At 29.1% G+C, this 23,858-nt stretch overlaps 2 protein-coding genes and 1 long non-coding RNA gene across 4 annotated transcripts in view; 1 reads left to right on the top strand and 2 right to left on the bottom strand.

Annotated features, from left to right (window-relative positions):
* Positions 1 to 23,858, bottom strand: part of LOC107447663 (phosphatidylinositol-binding clathrin assembly protein LAP-like) — a 122,784-nt gene that overhangs the window by 3,237 nt on the left and 95,689 nt on the right. Inside the window, exon 12 of the transcript XR_015432411.1 lies at positions 11,024 to 11,167. The gene's annotated coding sequence lies outside the window, so the exon portion shown is untranslated. The remainder of the gene's footprint in view (positions 1 to 11,023; positions 11,168 to 23,858) is intronic.
* LOC147812755 (uncharacterized) lies at positions 7,960 to 22,753 on the top strand. Its single transcript, XR_015432412.1, has 3 exons — positions 7,960 to 8,008; positions 9,739 to 9,789; positions 22,674 to 22,753. It is a non-coding gene; the product is annotated as an uncharacterized LOC147812755 (long non-coding RNA).
* On the bottom strand, positions 15,407 to 21,789 carry LOC107456004 (uncharacterized). 2 transcript variants are annotated; one of them, XM_087158756.1, is made up of 4 exons: positions 21,349 to 21,789; positions 17,537 to 17,874; positions 16,651 to 16,722; positions 15,407 to 15,698 (listed from the first exon to the last, which is right to left on the bottom strand). In XM_087158756.1, the coding sequence occupies exons 2-4, from the start codon at positions 17,652 to 17,654 to the stop codon at positions 15,538 to 15,540; spliced, it is 351 nt and encodes a 116-aa protein (XP_087014882.1). In that variant the 5' UTR covers positions 17,655 to 17,874; positions 21,349 to 21,789; the 3' UTR covers positions 15,407 to 15,537. The 2 variants fall into 2 exon arrangements, 1 of the variants encoding a protein (XP_087014882.1); XR_015432410.1 differs by lacking the exon at positions 15,407 to 15,698 and having other exon boundaries at positions 16,651 to 17,250; positions 17,436 to 17,631; positions 17,717 to 17,874.

The raw sequence follows: 23,858 nt of genomic DNA, 5'->3' as shown, positions 1-23,858 counted from the left end.
AAATTATTGTCAATTGCTTTTTTTATTTAATTATTTTTCATTTCTTTATTAGCAATTTAGTATCAAACCTATAATAGCAAAATTATATTTTAATTTTTGCTTGCTAACTCCGTAATATTTTATTTTATCATTTAAAAATGACTTGTGGTCGTAATAGAATAGACCAAATTTGATTATTTGTCTTTATAAGAGGTAAATCAGTAATGAATATGTTAAATTAGTTTACTGTATTCAATTGAACTGCGCAATATGTGATAAAATGCTTAAAAGAAGGACTTCATATCAGAGATTAAAATTATAAATTTTGTGGAAAAATTCATAAATTTGCAATTGAGTGCTGTAAAAGTTTCTATAAAAATTTTAAAAAAATATTCTGCACGAATTTCACCTGACAAAAAAAAACTAGTTACACGTATTTTCAACCTTTAAAAGCTATTGTAGATGTTAAAAGAAACTCCACTAAATGTTAATTTAACGAAAAATTAGATTTACTAATAGACTGAGTTTTTTCTTTAAAAGTGTATGATGACTTTTGTGGGATAAAGTTTTTGTCACTTTTTGATGATTGATTCCTTAAAAATAAACTTTTCCTTTGTTTTCAAAATATTTCATATTGTCATTTAAAATATTTCAGTTTTGTTAAGATTAGAACACATTTTTTATCCTTAAATATATATTCTGAAAGATTTATTTTAATTAATGGATAGTCTTATTTCATTGAAAGTCATAAGTGTATCAACAATTTTTTGAATCACTGTAATTACATTTCAATATAAAGCTGTACTGTATACTGTATTTCATCTTACCAGTGCTTTTTATAAAATTCACTGATCATATTTTCCTTAAACCAATATCTCATGTCAAATTTTTAAATAATGGTATTTTAAAATAACATTTTTATTTTAAGGGATTCAGTATAAAAAAATAAATGTCAGAATTGTAAAATTGTCTAATTTTCAGTTCTATACTCTATAGAAGAAAAAAAATAAAAAAAATTCCTTTAAATTTATACTTTTTTGATTTTTTTTCCTTATTTGAAATTAAAACATTTAAAGAATTCCAATCTAAACACACAGTTTTTTAGTTTAGCATAGTTAATTGTTTTTGTTTGAACAACTGGAATATTGTACAGTGCAGAACTAAAACACTAAGTTTTGTTTTCCTTCTTCTGACTAAACACATATGAAAAAAAAAAATTCTATTTTATGTATATACATCATTTAATATGTTTCCTATATATTCCTTAGTCATTGTCAGCTTTTTTAGGTAAAAAGATGAATAGTTTTGAAATATCATCTCTGGAATGCAAGCAACATTTACAAACTTTCCATATTGTAATAACTATACAATTCAAATTTTGAATCAAAAACTAATATTTACCAACAAAACCGTAAAATTTGATATAAATATATAGTTAGTTCTAAAAAAAAACTTTTTTCAAAATAAAAATATACTATAAAAGGTTAAAATGAAATGCGTGATTGGTTGGTTTGCTGAGAAAAAATAATTTACAGATTTCTTTGAATGGGAGTTCAAAAGCTTTCAGAAAAAGAGTGCATTATAAAATCTATTGTTATTAAATTATAATCAACTAATTTTTAGAGAATTTAATAAAGTTAAAAATACAAAAACATTTTGTTAAAATAGAAAAAAATTACCGCTCCCAATTGCGAACAAACTTGAATCATTCTGTGTGAACACGGACAGAATTCAAAAACCGAATCCTAACCCCGTCTTCCACATCCACCATAATCTTTGCCCTTCCTAAATTGCACAGTCCCATAGTCTGCATAGAGATCAAAGACATTTGCTTAGCAACCATGGGAGAATTTTATGTTGTATTCTAGTTTAACAGGGTTATAATGGAGCAAATTTTGATGAAAGCAAAGTAAGTTTATGATATTTTAACTGTTTGGAGATACATTTCCGTCTAAAAAATGTAGGTATAATGGATGAAACAATTTAAATTAAGAAAATTAGCAAATAATTTAAATTAGTGAAATTAAAAAAAAAATGTATAAGAAAAAATTTCCAGCTTTTCTTTAAAATTTCCAGGTTTTTATCCATATTTCCCTGATTTTTCCAGGTTTTTTCCAGTATAAAAAAAATTCCCTGATAATTCCAGGTTTTCCAGGTGGGTGGCCACCCTGATTTGATATTTCTCTCTTTTGAGTGAAAAGATAGTCCCTTTTGAGACATTTTGCTGGGAAAGCAGCAGTTTTTAAATTTAAAATATATATTCAATTAGCCAGAGTAATGAAATGTATAATAGCAGATGAGAAAGAGAAGTAAGTGAAAAAGAATTTACTGTTTGCATTTGGCGCGCATTAAGGGTTGTCTCCTTTTTAACAGCGAAAATGCTTATCCTATCCTGCGCTAAAATTAACTCTGCGCCCGAGTAGGTGGAGCCAAGTGCCAACTCTTGGTGAACCAATTATAGTAAAGTTGGGCATTCGTTGAATGTGAAATATTCATGCATTATAAACTATAAGATATGTATGAATAACTCAGTATCAATTTACTCCTTTCAAAAACTATTTTTACTATGTTGTGTAGAATTAATTCTGAATTATCTCTCATATTTTCTTTACATATATTGGTTTTTTAAAAAACAATTCCTTAAAATACGTTCTGAAAAATTAAGATTAAGAAAAGTTATATATTTCAAAAAATATAACACAATGGAAACTTTAAAGACAGACCATAAAGCTACAAATTTAAAGATTTCAGATCACCTGTCAGATTCAGTACAATTAACAGTGTCTTTATTCGGATCTCACATTTAAAACTTCATCTGCTGAGTCTTACAGAAAATAATTTTAATCCCCATTCAAAAATTTTTTATTTCCACACTTTTAAAAAGACTTCACAATAACAATTGAATTTATATTTTGGAGATGGTCTCAAACATCATCTTTACTTAAGGGTAAACGTATCATATTCAGAGAGATTTAACAATTTTATTTATTTATATTCTAATTTTAGAAATTTTCCTATTTGGTTTACATAGTGGTTGACTTACACCTGACCATATGTTGTAATCAAAATTGGGTTGACTTTAATCACAGGATATACAATAATTCATCTATTTAAGATTATTCATAATAAACAATAGAGTAAACCGCGCTAGTTACTCTGACTCAAGCAGAAGAATTGTGCGCCATTTTCAGATCCATGCTGCCGATGTGTTTTTTGTAGTGCTTCTTTATGATGACAGCCTTAATTGAAAATGCCGCCGCTTGTGAAATCAGATCTGTGATTCGTTTTCTAAATGCAAAGAAAGTTAAACCATGTGAAATTCATCGGCAAATCTGTGAGGTTTACGGACAAACTGCTATGAGTGATTCAATGGTTAGAAGATGGGTCAGACAGTTCAATGAAGGACGTGATCAAGTCCACGATGAAGAACGATGTGGACGCCCGTCTTTGGTTACTGATGAACTGCTTTACGCAGTTGAAGAGAAGCTTAAGCAAAATCGTAAGTTTACAATTAGTGCTCTCGTTACGGAATTTCCGCAAATCTCACGATCACTAATTCATGAAATTGTTACTGAAAAACTGAAATTTCGAAAACTTTGCTCACGTTGGGTACTCAAAATTCTTACCGAACAACACAAAAAACAACGGATGGACAGTGCACTTCAGTTTTTGACACGCTACAATGAAGATGGTGACGATTTTCTTTCTCGGATAGTCACGGGGGATGAAACTTGGGTATCTTACGAGACCCCAGAAACTAAACGGCAATCAATGGAATGGAGGCACACGTCGTCCCCAACGAAAGTTAAGCCTAAGCAAATCTTGACACCTCGAAAACTCATGTGCACCGTTTTTTGGGACAAAAAAGGCATTTTACTGATTGATTTCTTACCACGAGGCCAAACAATCAATGCACATGTTTACTGCGAGACCATTAAGAAATTGCGCCGAGCAATACAGAACAAGCGCCGAGGATTACTGTCAAAAGGTGTTGTTTTTTTACACGATAATGCCCGACCTCACACTGCGAACGTGACAAAAGAACTCCTACAGGAATTTGACTGGGACGTGTTTGATCATCCTCCGTACAGCCCTGACCTCGCTCCTAGCGACTTTCATCTCTTTTTACACCTAAAATCTTTCCTTGGTGGTCAACACTTCAACGATGACGACGAGTTGAAAGAACATGCTACTACGTGGTTGAAAACACAGGCGGCAACCTTCTATGACGAAGGCATACAAAAACTTGTGCCACGCTATGACAAGTGCCTACAAAATTTCGGAAGCTATGTAGAAAATTAGTTTCACAGTTGTAGATTTTTGTGCAATAAATATTATTTCTGTATCTGTACACGTTTTTTTTATATAGCAAAACGGAACTTACTTTGTGGATATACCTCGTATATTTACTTTGAGGAGTTAACTCAGATACTTCTAAACTCGATTTCATCTTTTTAATTAGAAAAATATTCTGAAAAAAATTATTAATATATTGTATTTTTATTTAATTTTTCGTATGAAAAAATTCATAAGCAGCGGGAGGAAAACTACTAAATTATTGAGCCGAATCCTGAAAGAAATATTTACTATAATACGTTTCCCTCTAAATAAAAAAGCCCTAAGCGAAGATCCCTTCCGCTATTTTTGGGTGTTAAATTTAAATTTACATTTGGCTTTGCTGTACAAAAAGTGTAAGATTTAAAAGCTTCAAATAATTGCTTCAGGGGAAAGAACGCTAGCCTACTAATGAGTTTTGAGGATTTGAATTGCTGGTTGATACGAATTTCGTACCCGGCTGACATAAAATATTCCAAGTGATAGACGCATCGTGGATTAGAGTCCCATCTTCGTCTTGCTAACCGTGGAAGGTTTTCGTGGTTTTCCTCACCATGCCATGGAAATGCGGTGCAGTTCCATGAAAAAGTTCTCCATGAAGGCAATTCGCTCCCTATACTTTTGTACGGGAGTTCTCTTGTTTTTTGGATTAGATTCAAAATTACAAGGATGCAAAGTTGAAGATTGATAGTCGTAAGCTTACATTCGGGTCGGCTGCTCAACGACAGTTATAAAATAAAATTACAAAGGATTATAAAAAAATGGACAGGGAGTGCGATGAAATAGAAAAATGACTATTCTATTATTAGTTTGGAAATTGTTATCTGCAAAATCTGGTATAAAAAAATACTGTACTCTGCAGAACACAGAAATGCAAATACGAACTTGAAATTTTACGCGCTGTAAAGGCTAATTTTGTTCATGAACTTAATACCGGTATTCAAATTTGTTCGAAAATTAATTGCAATTTTATTAATTCCTTTTACGCACCTTCTTTTTCTTTTCACATTATATTCATTTTGTTTTACTGTGCAAACACGATAAGATTTATTATTTGAAATTATGATGAGATGTAAAGAAAATTTAGATTTCAATAATTTAATCAAAACTACCAAAATGTTGTAAAACTTACTTTATTTCTGGCTGAAGGGGAACACCAAAAAGCTCAATATTTTTTAACGAAGTGGTTAAGTAATGTTTTCGGTAAAAATAGCAAAAAATTTAGATTTTATAATATGATTTGAAATGCGATAAACGTGGTAAAATTTCGTAATTTTATCATGATAGCTTAGAGCACTGTATAAAAACCATCTGTTCAGACAAATTTATTATTCAGTTTTATAATTTTTTTACCAAATCGGAGGTTATAAGAGCTATAATTTTGAAAGCTAGAGTATCGGGTAAACTGCTATCATTTTAACAAAAAATTACCAAATAAATGGTTTAAATACTTGGTTTTATTAACAGAGTTGTGGTTTTGTTTTGAAAAAAATTTATTATCATAGAAAGCGGTAATTTAAGCAAAACTTTTTCTTTGTGTAGTTAGCTGAAAGGTAACTTTGTTAAAATTTAATTTGCTGAAATAGTGGATTTATGTGTAAACTTAACAAGAATTTTGTTTTGAAATTCCAATATGTTCGAAAGCACTTGCAAATTTAAATACTCATTCGTTATAGCTTTCTTTAAGTTATTATTTTTTTTTTGCTTTAAATATTGACTATTTATCAATTGTCATAAAAAATTTCTTTTTTAAGCTTGTGCTCAATTTGTTGTCAATCAAAAGTAGCGAAAGACAGTGAGAGAGAGATTTGTATGTTGCCTAATATCACTCTTAATATTTATATTGACATTTTTAAAAGCAATAAACTTAATAAATCACGTTAAAACAATTCCCTATTTAAACTTTAAGTCTTGTTAATGATTAAAATTACTTCTCATTATTTTTTCCAATTGAATTACACAATCTGTATTCCTTAAGTTAGTTTTTTTTTTTAAGTAGAGAGAATTATTTTTCAAATTTATTAAATCCTCTATTTCATTATGCTTAACAAAATGTTCTTACATAAAAGTACAATAATTGTATATTTTGAAAATAAAATGTTATGTGTTTTGTGAAAAGTGAAAAATATTGCAGCTTAAGGAAGTATATATAAAGAAAATATGATGAATGAATGATAAGCAATTATGGGAGTTGGTGAGCGGAGTAAGAAAAGGGTAAAGCCTGCTATTTTTTATTTTTGTATAAATGGAATATTTTTGAACAAAAAATAGACAGGTAATTTTTTAACTATGCATTTAATAAAATATTTAAAGTTTCAAATGATAAAGAGAAAATAACTTTTTTTACAAGTTATAGTTATGCGAATAATAGCAAAATAAAAACTGATGTTACTTCAAAAATATTCTATGCATGTTTTAAAACTGTGAGAAAACTAATAATGGATTTCTAAAATCAATGTTGTTGCTTAAACGTAAATAAAATAAAGTTTTAAAGTTAAAGTTACGATTTTTATGTTAAATAATTTAAAAATCGTGAATTTTAACGCCATAGAAAGTATAAATCTGCATAGCTAAATAGAATTTCATTGTATGAATATCATCTGTAAGAAAGTTAAAAGAACATCATTATCCTTATGAAGATAGTTAAAAGAAGTAAGTATTTAGTGGAAAAGTAATGTAGCTTCAAATTCTTGTTTAAAGTATCCAAGGCAATGAATTTGTTGCAGTTGGCTATTTAGGATTTTAAATCTTTGTGATAATTAGCTTTCAACCAAAAATATAATTATTATTTAGTAATGTAAGTGAATGATATAAAATAACACAGTCTTCATGCATTCATTCATAAAAAAACATAATATTTTTTTTTAACGAAGGAAGAAATTTATAGTCTTTTAGACGAATATATATATAGTTTTTATTAATTTATAATTTTGTAATACTAATATTATATTTTGCACAGCCAGTTTGCTAATGTAAATAAATTTGCCCAATTAAAGATACTTAATTATTTATAAAAAATATTTCATAAAAAGAGAACATGTTTTTTATATACTAAAACTGTTGAAAAGCTGATGAAAACCTAAAAAATGGTTTATTTACTTAAATGTGTTTAATTATAGCAACTTTACTGTGCATTATAAAGAAACGATATTTTAATTTACTGCTCCGCGAATCAAAACATATATGTAAGCATTATTTCATAGTTTATATGTATAAAAAATTTGCTTACGAAAAGTACTGAAATGAATTTTGATTTCAATAATTTTTTAATTTAGAAAGCTTGCTTATCGCTAATAGTTAATAAAAGGTTTTAGTGCATATTAGTTTTTTATTATGAGGACCAGAAATAGTTTTTAATAATTCAAAATAGATATTGATTACTGTTTGAAATCACCAGATAAGTATGTTTGAAGTCCTTGAAGTAAAAAGAATGTGGGAAAGAGATGGGAAAGAAACACATTTTGTCCTCTACCCCCAATTCTAAGAAACATTCTTTTCAAGTACGGAAAATCTGCCCAGTAGGTGGTCCTTGATTCTACAGATTCTTTTGGCGAGAAAGTTTTTTAAAAAAAGGAGATAAATACTCCTTTTTTAAAAACTTTCTCGCCAAATGAATCTTTGCTTAGTCCCTAGTCCCAAAGGGGCCTACTTTCTTCTTTGCAAAAAGAGAGAACTAAACACTTTAAAAGAGCAAGTAAGTAAAATGTTTTTTCTCTTCAGCTCATGTATTTATTTTATTAATTACATAGCTTTTTATAATTAGTTTTATTCGTTTTACTTGTATTTGTTAAGTTTTATGAAATTATGCTTTATAACAATAATTTTTTAGTTGGCTATTTCATTTTATGCTCTCCTGTAAGCTGCTAGTTTAGTTTTAAAATGAATTAAAAGATTTTTTTCATAAATAAAAGTTCAATTAACTTTATCTAATAAAAGAAGAATTTATAATTTCTTAGTCATTAATAACAAATGTTTCTTTCATTTTTCAAAAGCATTGCTTAATTTAATAATTTGCTTAATTTCGGTAGCCATTTTTTTTTCTTTGAAGGACTGTAAAAAAACATTATTTGAATAATCTAAACCACGGGTGTCAATTATTGTTTCAAAAAATACTTTTGATTAGATATGAGAAGTAATTTTAAGTAATTTTTAAACCACCAAAAAATAGTAAATAAAATAAATATTTATAAACAATTTATTTGTTTTGATACTCAATATAATATATTTTGTTTACTAAATAAATGAATAACAAAATGACATATTAAATAGAAGGACCTTATTTCTAATTTTTATTTTGTTGTTTTTATCTTTTTTTTGCATTTAAGGAATTGCTGTAAAGGTATAAGAACATTTCAAATCTTTATATTAGGTTTAATTTTACAATTAAATTTGTTATAAAATGTATTATTTTTTATAAAACTATTATTACGTTGTAAAATTAAATTTGTTATAAAATTAATTTACTTTGAAATTAAGGTTCCATTTTTTTGAATTGAAATTAGAATATTATTTCATGGTTATTATTTTAATTTACTATTTTCAGTTTTATCTGTTTTTATATAGTTGTAATTCTAAAATATACCTGTTCAGCCTTCACCTTTAAAAATTTTGTTTTTAAGAAACTTATACTTGACTTATTTTCTACAATAAAGTAACTTTAATTAATTGTTTAATTAAAATTTAATTTATGATGATAACTGTGTAGATGAAATATATAATCCAGAAACTGTTGGAAACTTTCCTCAAAAATTCAGGAAATTTTATTTCTAAAATTTAGTGGGAGCCCTGAATAACAAAAGCTTTATTTAGAATTTATCTATTTATTTTAATTCTAATTGGCTCCCATGTCTTATTTTTTTCATACATATCTTATTTTTTTTCTAAATTAGAATCAAAAAAATTTTAAGAGCAAATTTTTCACTTTAAAAACAACTTCATTATATTAGAAAAATATTTAACTTATAAATAACTTAAAAATATTTTGTAATTTTATTATAATATTATTAAATATTTAGTAGTTCACATATTTTATCCAACTTCAAAAAACAATGCATATTACTTTAGATTTAGACCTGTCCTCTAAATTTTCCCCTACAATTCCCGACTAAATTTTATAGTCTTTTCCAATGATAATTATTTTTAATCAAAATCATCAGTAGTTTATGCTAAAATACAATATGCATTGAGCATAAAAAAGATAGTTGTTAAACATTCAACTTATTGTCAGTTACTAAAATTAAAATTTTTGCCATAATTTTAATACATGATCTTTCTCCTTCATTTAAATCAAAATTAATTTCATTTAAGCAAAAAAATTGTTTTTAACAAAAATTATAAAATATAAGAAACAGTTTTGATTTTGTTGATTTTTAACTGTTTTTATGACGATCATATTCTAATTCATTCCTTTTCTTTTATGGAAAGACAGGATGAAAGATCCAAGAAATGCCAATCCAGTAGTCAACAGAAAAGAAGGTAAGAACATATAGTGAAACATTATTTTGTCTCAGTGACATGAATTTTATATCATATTTTGTGAAATAGGGTGACCCGGGGGAATTCACGATCACTCTGCTTCTGGGGAAAATAATTATCACCTAAGTTTTATTTACAAAAATATATATATATTTTTTTATTTTGAGACATGGACAAGAATGCTTGTACACTTTCCTAAAGTATAACTACATTTACTTAATAATAGTTTCTTGTTTTATTTAACAAAATAAGTATCTTTTAAACTGCTTTCTGCATTTTCCATTTCAAAGATGGGTTTCAAAATGTGTACATTTCTGCAAAGATCCTCCTGCTTCTCTTAATAATAAATATTTTGACTTACTTTCTTTCTCTTTGATATAAAAATAGTGTAAGGTTTTTTTTTTAATTGTTTCACATCTACTGTAAACATTACAATGGATTAAATGAAACTCTATCAAATGTTGCCCCTAATAGATGGGGTAATTATTGATCACTGGAGTAATTCCTGATCATTGTCATTTTTTCTTATAAATAGTATAAAAAATTGCTAATAAATAGCTAATTGAATTTTCTTAAATAACAGTTCATATTTATTAAGTGGAGCAACTATAAAATATATTTTAACTGTAATCACAAAATTTGTTTTTAACTGTATACAAGACAAATGAGTTCTGATTTTCACCATTTCTGGTTTGTCTTAACTTGCCTCCATCTTAATTTTATGTGTGTGTATTGATAGAATAATTTTTAAGTTTATAAATTAGCCTACTATAAATAAGAATATAATTAGTCTAAATATAATATAATTAGCCTAAAAAGGATACTATGCTTCTAGAAAGCAACATTAGTGAATTTCTTTTAATGATTGAAAATAAAATTTTCAGTCTGTGAGCTGTTGACAAACCTTACTTAACTTTATACTTAGGATACAGAGGTGAACGTTAATAGTCATAAACCCAAAAATTGGGTCGGCTGTACAATGACGGTTATATAAATATGTATATACTCTTCATTTTAATTTTAATTAGGGGCGTGAACAACTCGCTCTCTAGCGGTGAGCCAATCACTACACACCTAACGTGTCACGATAATTTTTAGAAGAACAAAACAATTCATTTGGTCTAATTTTCGGTAATACATACTATTTTAATAGCAAGCTTGAAAAGAGAAAATTTCCTCTGATCTTAACTATTCTTAAAAGGAGTCTTACAAATCTACATAGAAAAGCAGTTACCATTACTACAGCTTAGGCCACACTAGTCAAAACATCAGGCTCCGTGAATGGAAAAGTATCTTTTGTTCAGTCAGGGCAAACAGAAGGATGTTAAAGCATTTGTCAGGTCCGACATTTTTCAGCAACTGAATAAAAGAAGCACCCCTAAAAAAATCAAAATTAAAAATGTGCAGATGAAAAGCTAAATATTTAGTAAGCCTAGAAGATAAATATAAATAATAAAGTATGCAATTAAAATTATAATTGTTTTTACGATATTAAATTGAAGACATGTCAAATAATATTCTAAGTGAAATTTATTGAGTAAGGGAATTTAAGTACTTGGGTTCAGTTGTCACTGAAAGCAATGATATTATGTCAGAGATTAAGCAAAGACTAAATGCTAGAAATCACAGTTATTTTGCTGTTGTTGTTGTTAATTTACAGCGCACTAGAACTGCACAATGGGCTATTGGCGACGGTCTGGGAAACATCCCGGAGGATGATCCGAAGACATGCCATCACAATTTTGATCCTCTGCGGAGGGGATGACACCCCCGCTTCGGTAGCCCGACGACCTGCGTGCGAAGTCGAGCACATTAAAGGCGCCTACACACCGAACGCAACAACGATGCGAAACAAGATTTTTCTCCTCTGTTGCAGTGAATCTGTTGCACCTGATTTCAAGTACCTTCACACCGCAAGATACAACAAACCCGTTTCCATGTTCGCGCATGCGCAAAAACAGACATTTAACAGCGAGCGCTCTTTTCTTTTTTTTCTTCTTCTTCTTCAGAATCTTGTTTTCCTGTTTTTTCTCGTGTATTTTCCAAGTTTTGCTGCTTCGAACGATCTCTTCTAATCTGTAAAAATTAACATTGTTTTTCATTTTAATTTCTAAATTTCATTTAAAGATTCATTTTAATTTTACGTACTTATTAATTGTTATTTTTATTTTATATTAGTGTATTTTAAAATGGATAAGAAAAAAATGAAAAAATTACTATTGCGTCGTAGAATTCAGTTGCTACAATTATTGAAAACAAATCAGCGCTCATGGGTGAAAGAGTTAAATCTTAAAAGAAAAGAGTAGGGACATTTTAACAACTTAATCCAAGAAATGCGATTAAATGACCTGGACAGCTTCTTCACATATTTTCCGATGAGTCCAGCAATATTTGACCGTTTGCTCACACTAATTGGTCCTTCTATAACAAGGATGGATACTAATTATAGAGAAGCCATCTCAGCATCAGAAAGACTTTGTATTACTCTGAGGTAAGAATATATATTTTTTTACCTTAAGTCAAAAATTATTTTTAATCTATTCAAACATTAGGAATGTTATTTTGAATTCACTAATTGGGAAACTTCAATTTTTAATACATGTCCTATAAATATTGAACTGTTATTACTAATAATAACAAATTATTCACATTGACATGGTATATAGTGCTAGTGTATCACTTAAGTAGTATCGTTTTAGAGAATGTTTAATGTATTGAAAATATTGCAGATTAATCTCTTGTGAGAAGTAAAAATATATTTAAAAATCATTACTGAGATTGAGAATCTCAAAACTTATTTGTAAAGAATTTGTAAAAAACAGCTTTAAAGTATCAAATTATGAGGTTTAGTTTAATATTTATATAATTTATTCAGGTGTTTTAAAATTTAATAAACAGAGTTTATTTCTGTATACTACTGCAACTTATAAAGTTAATTTCTCTTCTTTAAGAACTTTTTTACTTAAATTTTTTTTAAATAGTATGGGTTTTGTGTATTTGTTAATTATTCTAAAATTGTTAACTTCATTCACAAACTAAATAATACTAATAATTAAGGGCAAGATTAGAGTACTATTGAAACTGAAATATTAACAAAAAAAAAAAGAATAAGATATGTGATCGAAAAATTTTACTAGTTATCTCTTTTTATTAATAAACATTTGTTGTCCATTCAAACATCATTCAAGTAGTTCAATTTCATCTTAGTTGAAACTATGGTTATTCAAATTAAAGTTGGTAGTAGTTTCAAGGAAATTAAATAGAATAAAGATTTACAAATGTATTCATTGATTAGCTGTCAAAATGTTGTTTTCAGTATAGTGAAATGCTTATATAATGCCATATACTTAATAGTATAGTGATATGCCTTTTTAAATTAGTGAAAATCAAAATTGTGATAGTATGTCTTCGGATCATCCTCAGGTACTATTGAAAATATACTATTGACTGTAGCCAATAGCCCATTGTGTAGCTCTTGTGTGACATAAATGAACTACAACAAATACTTACCAATTAGTATTTCAATTAAAATACACCAATATACATTCTACAATAAGGCTTAGATTTCAACTTGGCTTTAGATATACCCGGGTTGTAATAATGACTGTTTAATAAGTAATCAGGTTTGTCCTCACTAGCCCCACAGCTTGTAACATTTGCTGTCCTGTGTTATAATAGTGGATACCGAAAAGAAATTTTTTTTTTTAAAAAATATTATGGGAAAAATCAACAACTTTGCTATTTCATATCTAAACCCGAATGCGGGTAGATAATTGCTCAAATTATTAAAAATATATCTTACCTGTTAAAAATTATACTAAATATGGTTTTTTGACAAATTTGTAATAATGTCTACTAGTATAATTTTATTGCTATATTTTTAAGCTAACTTTTTTCATTAATAGGTAATGTAATGCATATAAATTAATTCTGCTCTATCTTTTATTTTTCAGATACCTGTCAAGTGGAGATTCCATGACGAGCATGGCCTTCAACCACAGGATTGGTTTATCCACAGTTTCTACAATAATAAATGAAACTTGCGAAAGTATTTGGGGTTGCCTGACTCCAATTTACTTGAAAAAGCCGAATCAACAAATGTGGGAGCAAAAGGCATCTACTTTTTTGGACATAACAAACTTTCCAAATTGTGTCGGGGCTATTGATGGAAAGCATGTTATTATACAAGCTCCCGGGAACAGTGGCTCCCTTTACTTTAACTATAAGGGGACTTATAGTGTAGTGCTTTTGGCAGCATGTGACGCCACATACTGCTACACATTTGTGGACATAGGTGCATATGGTAAGCAAGGAGACTCTACTATATTTTCAGAGTCCCAGCTGGGTAAACTTTTGTCAGAAGGAGGGCTTAATCTGCCCAGGGACAGATGCCTTCCCCAGGGCAATGAAGAATTGCCTCTTGTATTCATAGCAGATGAGGCCTTCCCGCTGAAAAAAAACATAATGAGGCCATACCCAGGTAAAAATTTGAGTCATGATCAAGAGGCCTTTAACTACAGACTCTGCCGAGCAAGAAGGCTCATTGAGAACACTTTTGGCATAACAAACAGTCGTTGGCGTATATTAAGAAAGCCAATTGTAGCCTCGATATCAACTGTAGAGAAAATAGTGAAAGCTGTTGTTTGCTTGCACAATTTTGTTTGTCAAAACAAAGTGAATTCTACTGTCTGCCAACGCCACTACTTGCCTTCTGCATATGCAGACTTAGAAGTGGATGGCATAGTAACAAAAGGCAAGTGGCATGAAGAATTAACTTCGCAGGAAACCCAAGATAAGGGAGAAGGTTTCCGGAATGTGAAGCAGATTGCATCAAATGCGTATTCAAAAGAGGCAAAAGCCATAAGGGAAGCTTTTAAAAATCACTTTGTAGAGAGTCCATTACCATGGCAAGACAAAATTTTGTCCAGGGGCAAATAATTTTAAAGTGTGCAATGACTTTTTGTGCGATAAAGTTTTTGATCATTGATAACTTAAAAATAAACTTCATTGGAAGTCATAAGTGTACCAACACTTTTGTGAGTCACTGTAATTACAGGTTGTACTGTATACTGCATTTTATCTTAACAGTGCTTTTCAAAAAATTCATTGACCATATTTTCTTAAAACCAATATCTCAAGTCAAATTTTTAAATAGTACTTTTTTGAATTAGCATTATTATTTTAAGAGATTCAGTATAGAAAAATAAATGTCACAAATGTAAAATAGTCTTATAATTATTATAATTTTTTTTTTGTATACTCTGCAGAAAAAAAGAGATTTATTCTTTATATTTGATTTTTTTTTCTTATTTGAAATTAAAATATTTAAGGAATTTCAATCTCAGCACATAGTTTTTTAGTTTAGTATAGTTAATTGTTTTAACAACTAGAGTCTTTGTACAGTGCAGCTAAGTTTTGTTTTCCTTCTTCGTACTAAACACATACAAAGGTTTCGTACTGAACACATAAAAAACCTTTTTTTTTAAATTATAATATGTTATAAAAGGTTAAAATGAAATAGAAAAAATTATCATTAATGCAACAATTGTAACAATTTTTCAACAAATATGTGTGGTTGGTTGTAATTGGTATTGAATTGTAAATAATTACATATATATTTTTCATTGCATTCTTTATTTGTTTTTCTCTAATTCTTCTCTCAAAACAGACAAAAGTTTTAAGTGTATGTCTAATTTTCTTTCTGTGGGCACATCTTTTAAATAAAATTTCATTAGTTGTGAAAAATGCTCATCCTCGTTGTCTTCCACGCAAAGTTTTTTTTAGCAAACTATCAGTCTGCTCCAAACTGTTGAGAATCACCTCAGCTTTTCTTTTTCTAATAACTCTCTTCGTGAGTTGTCTTGAAGTAGAAGGTAATGGAGTAGAAGGTACTGAAGTAGAAGGTACACCTAAAATATGAATATAAAAAATTATAATAAGTATAGGAAATACATAAATTATATTATAGAAATTAGAAAAATATTATGCTTTAATTAGAAAGTAAAAAGTTGCAAAATCTCTGATAAGACTAAAATTTAAATTTTTAAATGAAAGCAAGATTGATTGAATAAAAAAGTAAATTCTGTATTATTGCCTAAAAATTCAATTCACAATTCTCTGAATTTTTTATAGATACTAATTTATATTTGGGATTCAGATGAAAAGATAATAATAAAAAATAATCAGAGGTTCAGAAAAATATGTTCACTTATATACTATTTTTACTTTTTGTGTTATTAACAACAAATATGATTCGTGTTTGCAATGTGTTCTTTTACTGGAAAAAGTATTATGGCTTTTACCAATAACCTTTCTTGATTTTTACAATTAGATTCAGAAAGAGTAAATAGTAGAAAGAGTAGGGAGCATGGAAGTGATATTGCCATCAATCTCGTTATATTTATTAACATTACAGATAAAACCTTTTGATACTTAAATAAGTTTTTTAAAACTAAAATTTTATATTATGATATAAAATGTCCTATATTACCAAGAATAATTTTAATAAAGCAAATGTAATAAAAACTAACAACAAAAGAAAAAGAGATGTATAAAATGTCGGAAAAATTGGTATAAGATTTAATTTTAAAATTGCCATGCAATAAAATGTTAATCTACTGCAACTCCAAAGAGACATGCAATAAATATAAATGTTAAGCAACATTTTATATTAAATTCTAACCATAGCATTGAGCAATTTAAAATTTCCACTATAATATGGATATATCATGTATAAAATATATAGCCAACATTACTATTGTTCATTAAAAGTAACAGTAAAATTTTTAAAAATAAACTATAGTTTCAAAACACAAAAGTCAATATATTAATACTACAAAAGTAAACTTGGTTTCAACATACTTTGCAAGAATATTTCCTGAGTATTATCAGCAAATGATGTGTTGATATCACACTCAACTTCTATTTCTGTATCTGAAACGTAAATAAAACTCATATAAATATGAAATAATGGAAAGGAATCTAATTAAGACAATAAATTCATTTCCTTTTAACCACGTAGAAGAAGTAAAAAGTTCTAGCAAAATAAATAATTATTTCATACACAAGAATAAATTCACAATAGGGTGCACAATTAGTATCCAGATCATTATTATTGCTATATATGAGTCACTTGACAAGAAATTAACTTGTACATAATAATCTGATATGAATGCAAATATGTCAGAATTTTTCCCTATTTTCACTGGAAAATAAATATTGTTGTTAAAATGGATATGACCCATATACTTAATTTATTTAAACTCCAATTCGACCATAATTAAATAAAATAATAAATATTTAATAAAGATTATTTTTTGCATAGAACTATCTTTGGACAAACGAATTTCATAATTATATGCAAAAAGTAAAATTATTAATCATTAATTAATGCAAAAGTTATTAACTTTAACTTGTCAAAACTTTTAAACTATTTGGGTCCTTATTCTGTGGGTCTGAAATCTGTTAAAAAGGTATGTTTAGTCAGAGGAAGTATGTTCTTATGTCTGATTTCGCAACTAAAAATATTGTCTGCACTTAATACCTATTCGAGATCACCTTCTCGAGCCATTAAGATTAATTTTTATTCCAACAGTTGATCTTTAAAGCTCACTAATTTAAAACTGATATATTGAATAAATTAGTACTATTATTTTAACTAGATTGGAATTATGCATTGTTTGAAAAAGAGTCTCTTCCACTTAAGGAACTTTGATTCTACTTAAGCTTAAATTTTAATCATAGTTACCCAAATCTTCAATTATTTCTGGTCTTGGATAAGCTTCAGAAATATTTTCCTTCTCCGCTTCATTCTCAATTTCCTGAGAAAAATTATTGAAGGTTCTAAAAAATATTAACAAAATCATTTAATTAAAAAGTATACATTCATGTACACTTCGACCATATAGCAAATATATATTTCAAACACTTAATCTTTTTTCTCTTTTACATGGTCTTGTAAAAAATTTAGGGCTTCCATGTAAACCCATGGCTTTTTCTCCACAGCTGCCGAGCCACTTGGTTTTCTGTGTTTTTCCCTCACATACGAAGTTCTGAGGGATCTCCACCTCTTTTTAACTTCCTGAACTATAAAAATATAACAGTAAAATGCATCAGAATAACAATGATTTGCGCAATAAGAAAAACAAACACGATATAGAAATTAAGAGAATCGTGAAATAAAATAAAAGATATTACCTAAAGAAAATTTCACGATAGCAAAATTCTCAGAGGATAAATTTGAAAATGAATACCTATACATGTTACTGTGAATGGCCCTAATCAAGAAAATGTTGACTTTCACCAGTGAATGTCAGCAATCACATATTGTCCAAAATATTTGTTATATCCAATTTGATATTAATTTATTTAATGATATTATCAGTGTAGGGTATACCTGACAAATGTATACCGGGCAGTGGCACTGAACCTAAAAAAAAACATCAGTGTAGGATATATCGGGCAGTGGCACTTAACTAGATAGGATATATTTTGGACATTTACCAAAGGTCTAGTCATACCACCTTTAGTTAAGTGCCACTGCTCAGTATACATTTGCCTGGTATATCCTACACTGATGTTTTTTTAAGGTTCATTGCCACTGCCCGGTTTACCCTACACTGATATTTTTCTAAGGTCAAGTACCATTGCCCGGTATATATTTGCTCGATACACCAAACACTGATGTTTCTTCTAATCTATCGAAGAAATCAACTACATGATTAGCAACATTCTCCAGTGAAAGTCAACAACGACCAATTTCTGTCTTTCACAGTAACATATATATATTTACGCAAACATAAATTTAAATTTATACTTAGTTCCCTTTGTAAATAGGTGAAAAGTTGAAATCGAAAATAATTTAATGCCATAGTTAATCTCAAAGATACCATACGCACTATGTATTTCATATTTATAGAATATATAGTGTATGGTATCTATATTTCGAAAATCTTATGGTTCGAATTCAATTCGTATGGTATCTATATATTTCGAAAATAGTTTTAATTTGTAAAAACTTAAGTTATGACACGTTAAAAAAATTAATATGCATAATTAAATAAGTATAATATTATACAAATACAGTAGCATGCAATTCAAACACATACAGGCTTCCCACTCTATGATGAGATTGAAATTCAAGGACTTTCCAGGACTTTTCAAGGACCTCAACAAAATTTTCAAGGACCTTAATCTAAGACCAATTTTAAAAATTATTCTCTTCTATTTTACTAGAAGCTACAATGCTTGTTGTGGCAATAATTAATTTCAAATATAATACTTAAATGCTTTGCCTATATAGAGAGAAGAGAGTATATGTATTATGGACTAAAATTTATATATTTTTAAAAACAACCCTACTGGTTTTGCATATTAATTCACAAAATCATTTTCAGCGCAATCTATAACTAATGGTAATGAGGTGTTAATGGTGAAATCCTTTAATCCTGTGTATTTCCATGTGAATGCTGCATGAAAGACAGAGCTAAATCTTAGGTATTCCATATTCCATGACTATTCCATAATCCCCTCCTCTCCTCTATTAAACATCGTTTCTGAAATTATTCATCCATAATTTACACAACCTTCTCTAAATGTTATGCAGCAACAATTCTTTCTGAAAATAAAAATTAGAAGGAACATATCCCATTTTCACCATGTTTAAAAGCATTATTCGTTATGTGTAATCCACAATTGCCAATGAATATGACCTGGTGGGAATATTTCTCTTTTAATTCACACTGAAGCTTCTAATAGAATTTCCAATAGACATAGGGTCCATCCATGGATAATTGAAGTATTTTAGAGAGCTTTTAACCATCATCCATGCATTTGTAAAAAGAGGACAAAATATTTTCTGCAGTTCCATGACCCATAAATTGGGAGGTAAGATACTTTGTGCAAACTTTATTATCAATTCCTTACCATAATGTCCATCTGCTTAGATTGTAGAGACTGATTTAACGTCTCATCAAAGAGTACAGTGTAGCAATCAAGATTTTTCAGCTCATTTATAAGAATCCCTTTGAAGTATAGTGCCAATCCAAAGGAGCCCAAATAGGCTCACTTTGTGGCACTACAAAAAAATTGTCTCGCTATACAGCTATCAGCAAACATTTTGGAAAACAATTTACTAATCCCTTCACAGGAGTTACATGAATAATTACTAGTGATGCACTTCAGACTCCAGAGAATTTCAGCATCAAGCACATTCCTTTTGACCAGATAAGAAGACAATGTTACCTCGGCCACTAAAGTTTCTGTTTCACAAGGGGCACACGATGTTGAAGGAGTATTTACACCAGATGAATTAGATGTTGATGTCTTTGGAAAAAGAGAACTCAGGGCATGAGACTGCTTTTTTGTTTTACCGTTCTTTCATGTGTGATTTCAGAGCAGATTCTTCCATTTTCGCGATATCGATCTCCTTCATGTACAATCGGCACTTGGCTCTGAACTTCTTTTCGGGCATCGATAAAATCCATTCTTTATAAGCTTGATTATCCATCCATTGGGGATTAAAATAGCACTTCCCAGGCATAACTACATAACACAAATACGAAGTTGTGCCTTTGCGATTACGCTTTACAATAAAGTTTTGAAATGACGCAAACGTAAGGACAAGTGCGGATGGTAAAACGGCAAATTTATTGAAAACTACAAGGTACATATTGTTACGAAATTCGAGAGTATTCCAGTTTCTATAAGTAAAAAGAAGATCTAAGCATATGCGACAGAAGATGAAGTGGAGTCTCGCCCCGAACGCATTGATTGTCTGCTGTGCTCCGCGCGCTTGGCAGACATCAAGACGCTAGGCCCGGTTAGAAACGGTGGCATTAAAAACCACGTGAGAGAGCTCGGGAACAAAACAGAAAGAACGAGAACGATCCGCGGGTGTTTTAAAAAAAAGGGCCGCCGGCAGTATTGGACAAATTCAAGGACCTATCAAGTTTTTCAAGGACCTAAGACGTTTTTCAAGCACTTTCAAGGACCTAAATTTAGCAAAAAAAAATTCAAGGACTTTCAAGGACTCTCAAGGACCGTGGGAACCCTGACATAACAATTTTTATTCAGTTGGGATACCCTTTCGTTGCAACAAATACACGATATAAATTTCGATAAAATAACAAACATAAATTTTGTCGCAAATATACACCACACCATATATGAGTAGGTATCATGCGATTCAAAGCTTTTTGCATACATTTGTATCTAAACATGTGAATGATTTTATGAAAATTACAAAGTAAATAAATTATATTCACTTTTATTAAAAGTTTTGTATAAAACTTCAAGTAGTAGATATATGAAGGGAAAATAATGAATACAGAATTGTAAAACTTGCCGTAAGAATTGGCATTTTTCTCTGCCACTAAAAGATATTTCTATAATAGACAAGCAACCAATTTTAATAACAATTAAATTTTAATTTTAAAACAAATTAGACTTAGATCAAGTTTTAAAACCGGGTAAAATGATTTTTAAATTTATCCTCATGCTCTTAGAAACTGTTTGATGACAATAATATTAAGATAAAATTTCAAAATGACTTGTACTCACCATCAGTCTTCAACATCTCCGCCAATTTCTTCCATGAATTCAGTTTTTTTGTAGAATCTCTAAAATCTGCCCTGCTAGCATCATATAGCCAAGGGCATTCCTGCACAAAGTTTATGATGTCTTCTGTCATTTTTCTTCTTTAAATAACGAAAATCTACTAAACTATCAAACTATCGAAAACTACCAAAAGTGTAAACAATCCGATCAAGATGGATTCAAGATTTTCGCTTCACAGGGGAATTGTGGGTAGCGAGTTAAAACAAATCTGATTGGCTCCCGGGTCTGCAACAGCGACGAAAATTCAACTCAATCCAATTCTTGAAACCAGTGCGACGGCGATTGCTGGCTGTTGCAACAACGGGAGAAAGGGAGAAGTGAGCATGCGTCAAACCTCGGCAACATGCGATTTGTTGTTGTTGCAGTCGGTATGAAGAAACCTTAAGGTAGCACAGTTTAACGAGGACCAATACCGCACACCCTCGGTCCCTACGCAGACTGATCCAAGTGGTCACCCACCCGCACACTGACCGTAGCCAGTGATGCTTGACTTCGGTGATCTGCTGGGAACCGTGTCTTAACGATCAGTCCACTACGGGACCACAGTTATTTTGCACTTAAGAGATTGCTAACATCAAAAGTAATAACGAGGCTTCAGGTTTATAAAACTATAATCAGACCAACCTTTATCTATGGATCAGAGACATGGACTCCAACCCAGAAACAAGAAAAAATGCTGATTACCTGGGAAAGAATAATTCTTAGAACTATTTTTGGACCGGTCAAAGAGATTGATCTGTGGAGAAGGCGATACAATTTTGAAACTGCAAGACCATTTAAATAAAAGGGTATCATAAATTACGTAAAAGCAAAGAGAAATCAATGGCTAGGACACCTTGAGAGAATGGAGGAAAACAGAGGCATTAAGAAAATATTCAAGGGGCAGTGCCAGAGGAAAGGAGGAAGAGCGGCCAAGAGATGGTTACGAGGTAGAAAAAGACCTTAAGACTCTAAAAGTCCAAAACTGGAAACAAAGAGCTAAAGACAGGCGACTTTGGAGGAAAATTGTTAGTGAGACCATGGTCCAACATGGACTGTAATGCCAGGGAGTTAGTTAGAAATTTATTGCAAAAGGATCTTTTACTTATTAACTTTTTCTCTTTTTATTATTTTAATTGATTTCTTTTGAAAAATCAATAAATGTAGGAATATCAGTGGATAAATGTACTAAGTTATAGTCCGAGTAATTCTGGAGTGGAAAAAAGCTCTAATTGAATTCAGAAAAAAATAAATTTTTTTTTTTCATAAAAAAAATTTTTTTTTTAAAGGAAAAAACTAGGACACTTACGAAGATGATTGTTTAATCAAATGTGCTTTCTTTACGAATATGTTCTCCAGTGAAAAAAAAAACTAAAACTTTTGGTTTGAAATAAAAGCGATGCACTTTTTTTTTGTTAAAAAAAACTTTTCTTTTACAAAGATAAGTTGTTTTTTTACATACATTTAAAATAAATACATATTTTTTTTTAAATTTAAAACATCAAAAGAGATTACACTTAACAAATTTAATATATTAGGAGGCTTTGCTTCATTTGTGGATGAAATATATAACAACTAACATTGGGAATAGTACTTATAACTATCTATTAAGTTTTCTTTTTAAAAATTTTACTATAAATATTGAGATTTATAACTTATTAAATGGTAAGATTATGTTAGTCCAAATATTTTTGGAGTGTAAAAAGTTTTAATTGAATTCAGAAAAAAACTTTCTTTTAAATATATATATATTCTCAATTTTTCGAATGATAATAATAACTGGGACACTTACGAGGTTGATTGTTTAATTAAAGATGACATAAAATGTGCTTTCTTTACAAATATGCTCTCCAGAAAAACAACGAAAGCTTTGGGTTTGAAATAAAGCTTTTTCCCCCTGTTAAATTAATACTTCTTTTAAAAAAAACTTTTCCTTTAAAAAAAAAAACTTTTCATTTACTAAAAATAAGTTTATTTTATTTTACATACATTTAAAATAAATAATTTTTATATATTTAAGATACCTAGAGAGATTACACTTAACAAATTTAATATACTGGAAATCTCCGCTTTCCAACATTCATAATTGATTTTTATTTCTTAAACATCAATATTTTCCACAAAAATACAGAATATTTCGTTAACATGTAAATAAATGAGAAGTAATTTTCTTGTCCTATAACTAAAATAGGAAACTCTGCATTAAATTTTATTTTTTAAAATGTCACTATAAATGTTAAGATTTATAATGGGCAACACATAATCTCTTTTTTTCTTTTGCTACTTCAGATTGACATCTACTCTAGCAAGAATTTTTAAATTAAAGATATTAAGATTTTGTGCGGAAAAATATTTTTTTTTTACAATAACGGATAAATAGTCGATATTTAAAGAAAAATAAGCTGAAAAAAAACTGACTTAAGTTTGCAATAACTTTTGAACAAATGCGAATTTTTAAAAAGGCTGAGAATAAA

This window comes from Parasteatoda tepidariorum, chromosome 3 (assembly GCF_982258835.1).
Source record: "Parasteatoda tepidariorum strain Cologne lab strain chromosome 3, Ptep-v5.0, whole genome shotgun sequence".
NCBI classification, from domain to species: Eukaryota; Metazoa; Arthropoda; class Arachnida; order Araneae; family Theridiidae; genus Parasteatoda; species Parasteatoda tepidariorum.
The sequence above is the reverse complement of the archived record's forward strand: the minus strand, read 5'-3'. Positions and strand labels throughout refer to the sequence as shown.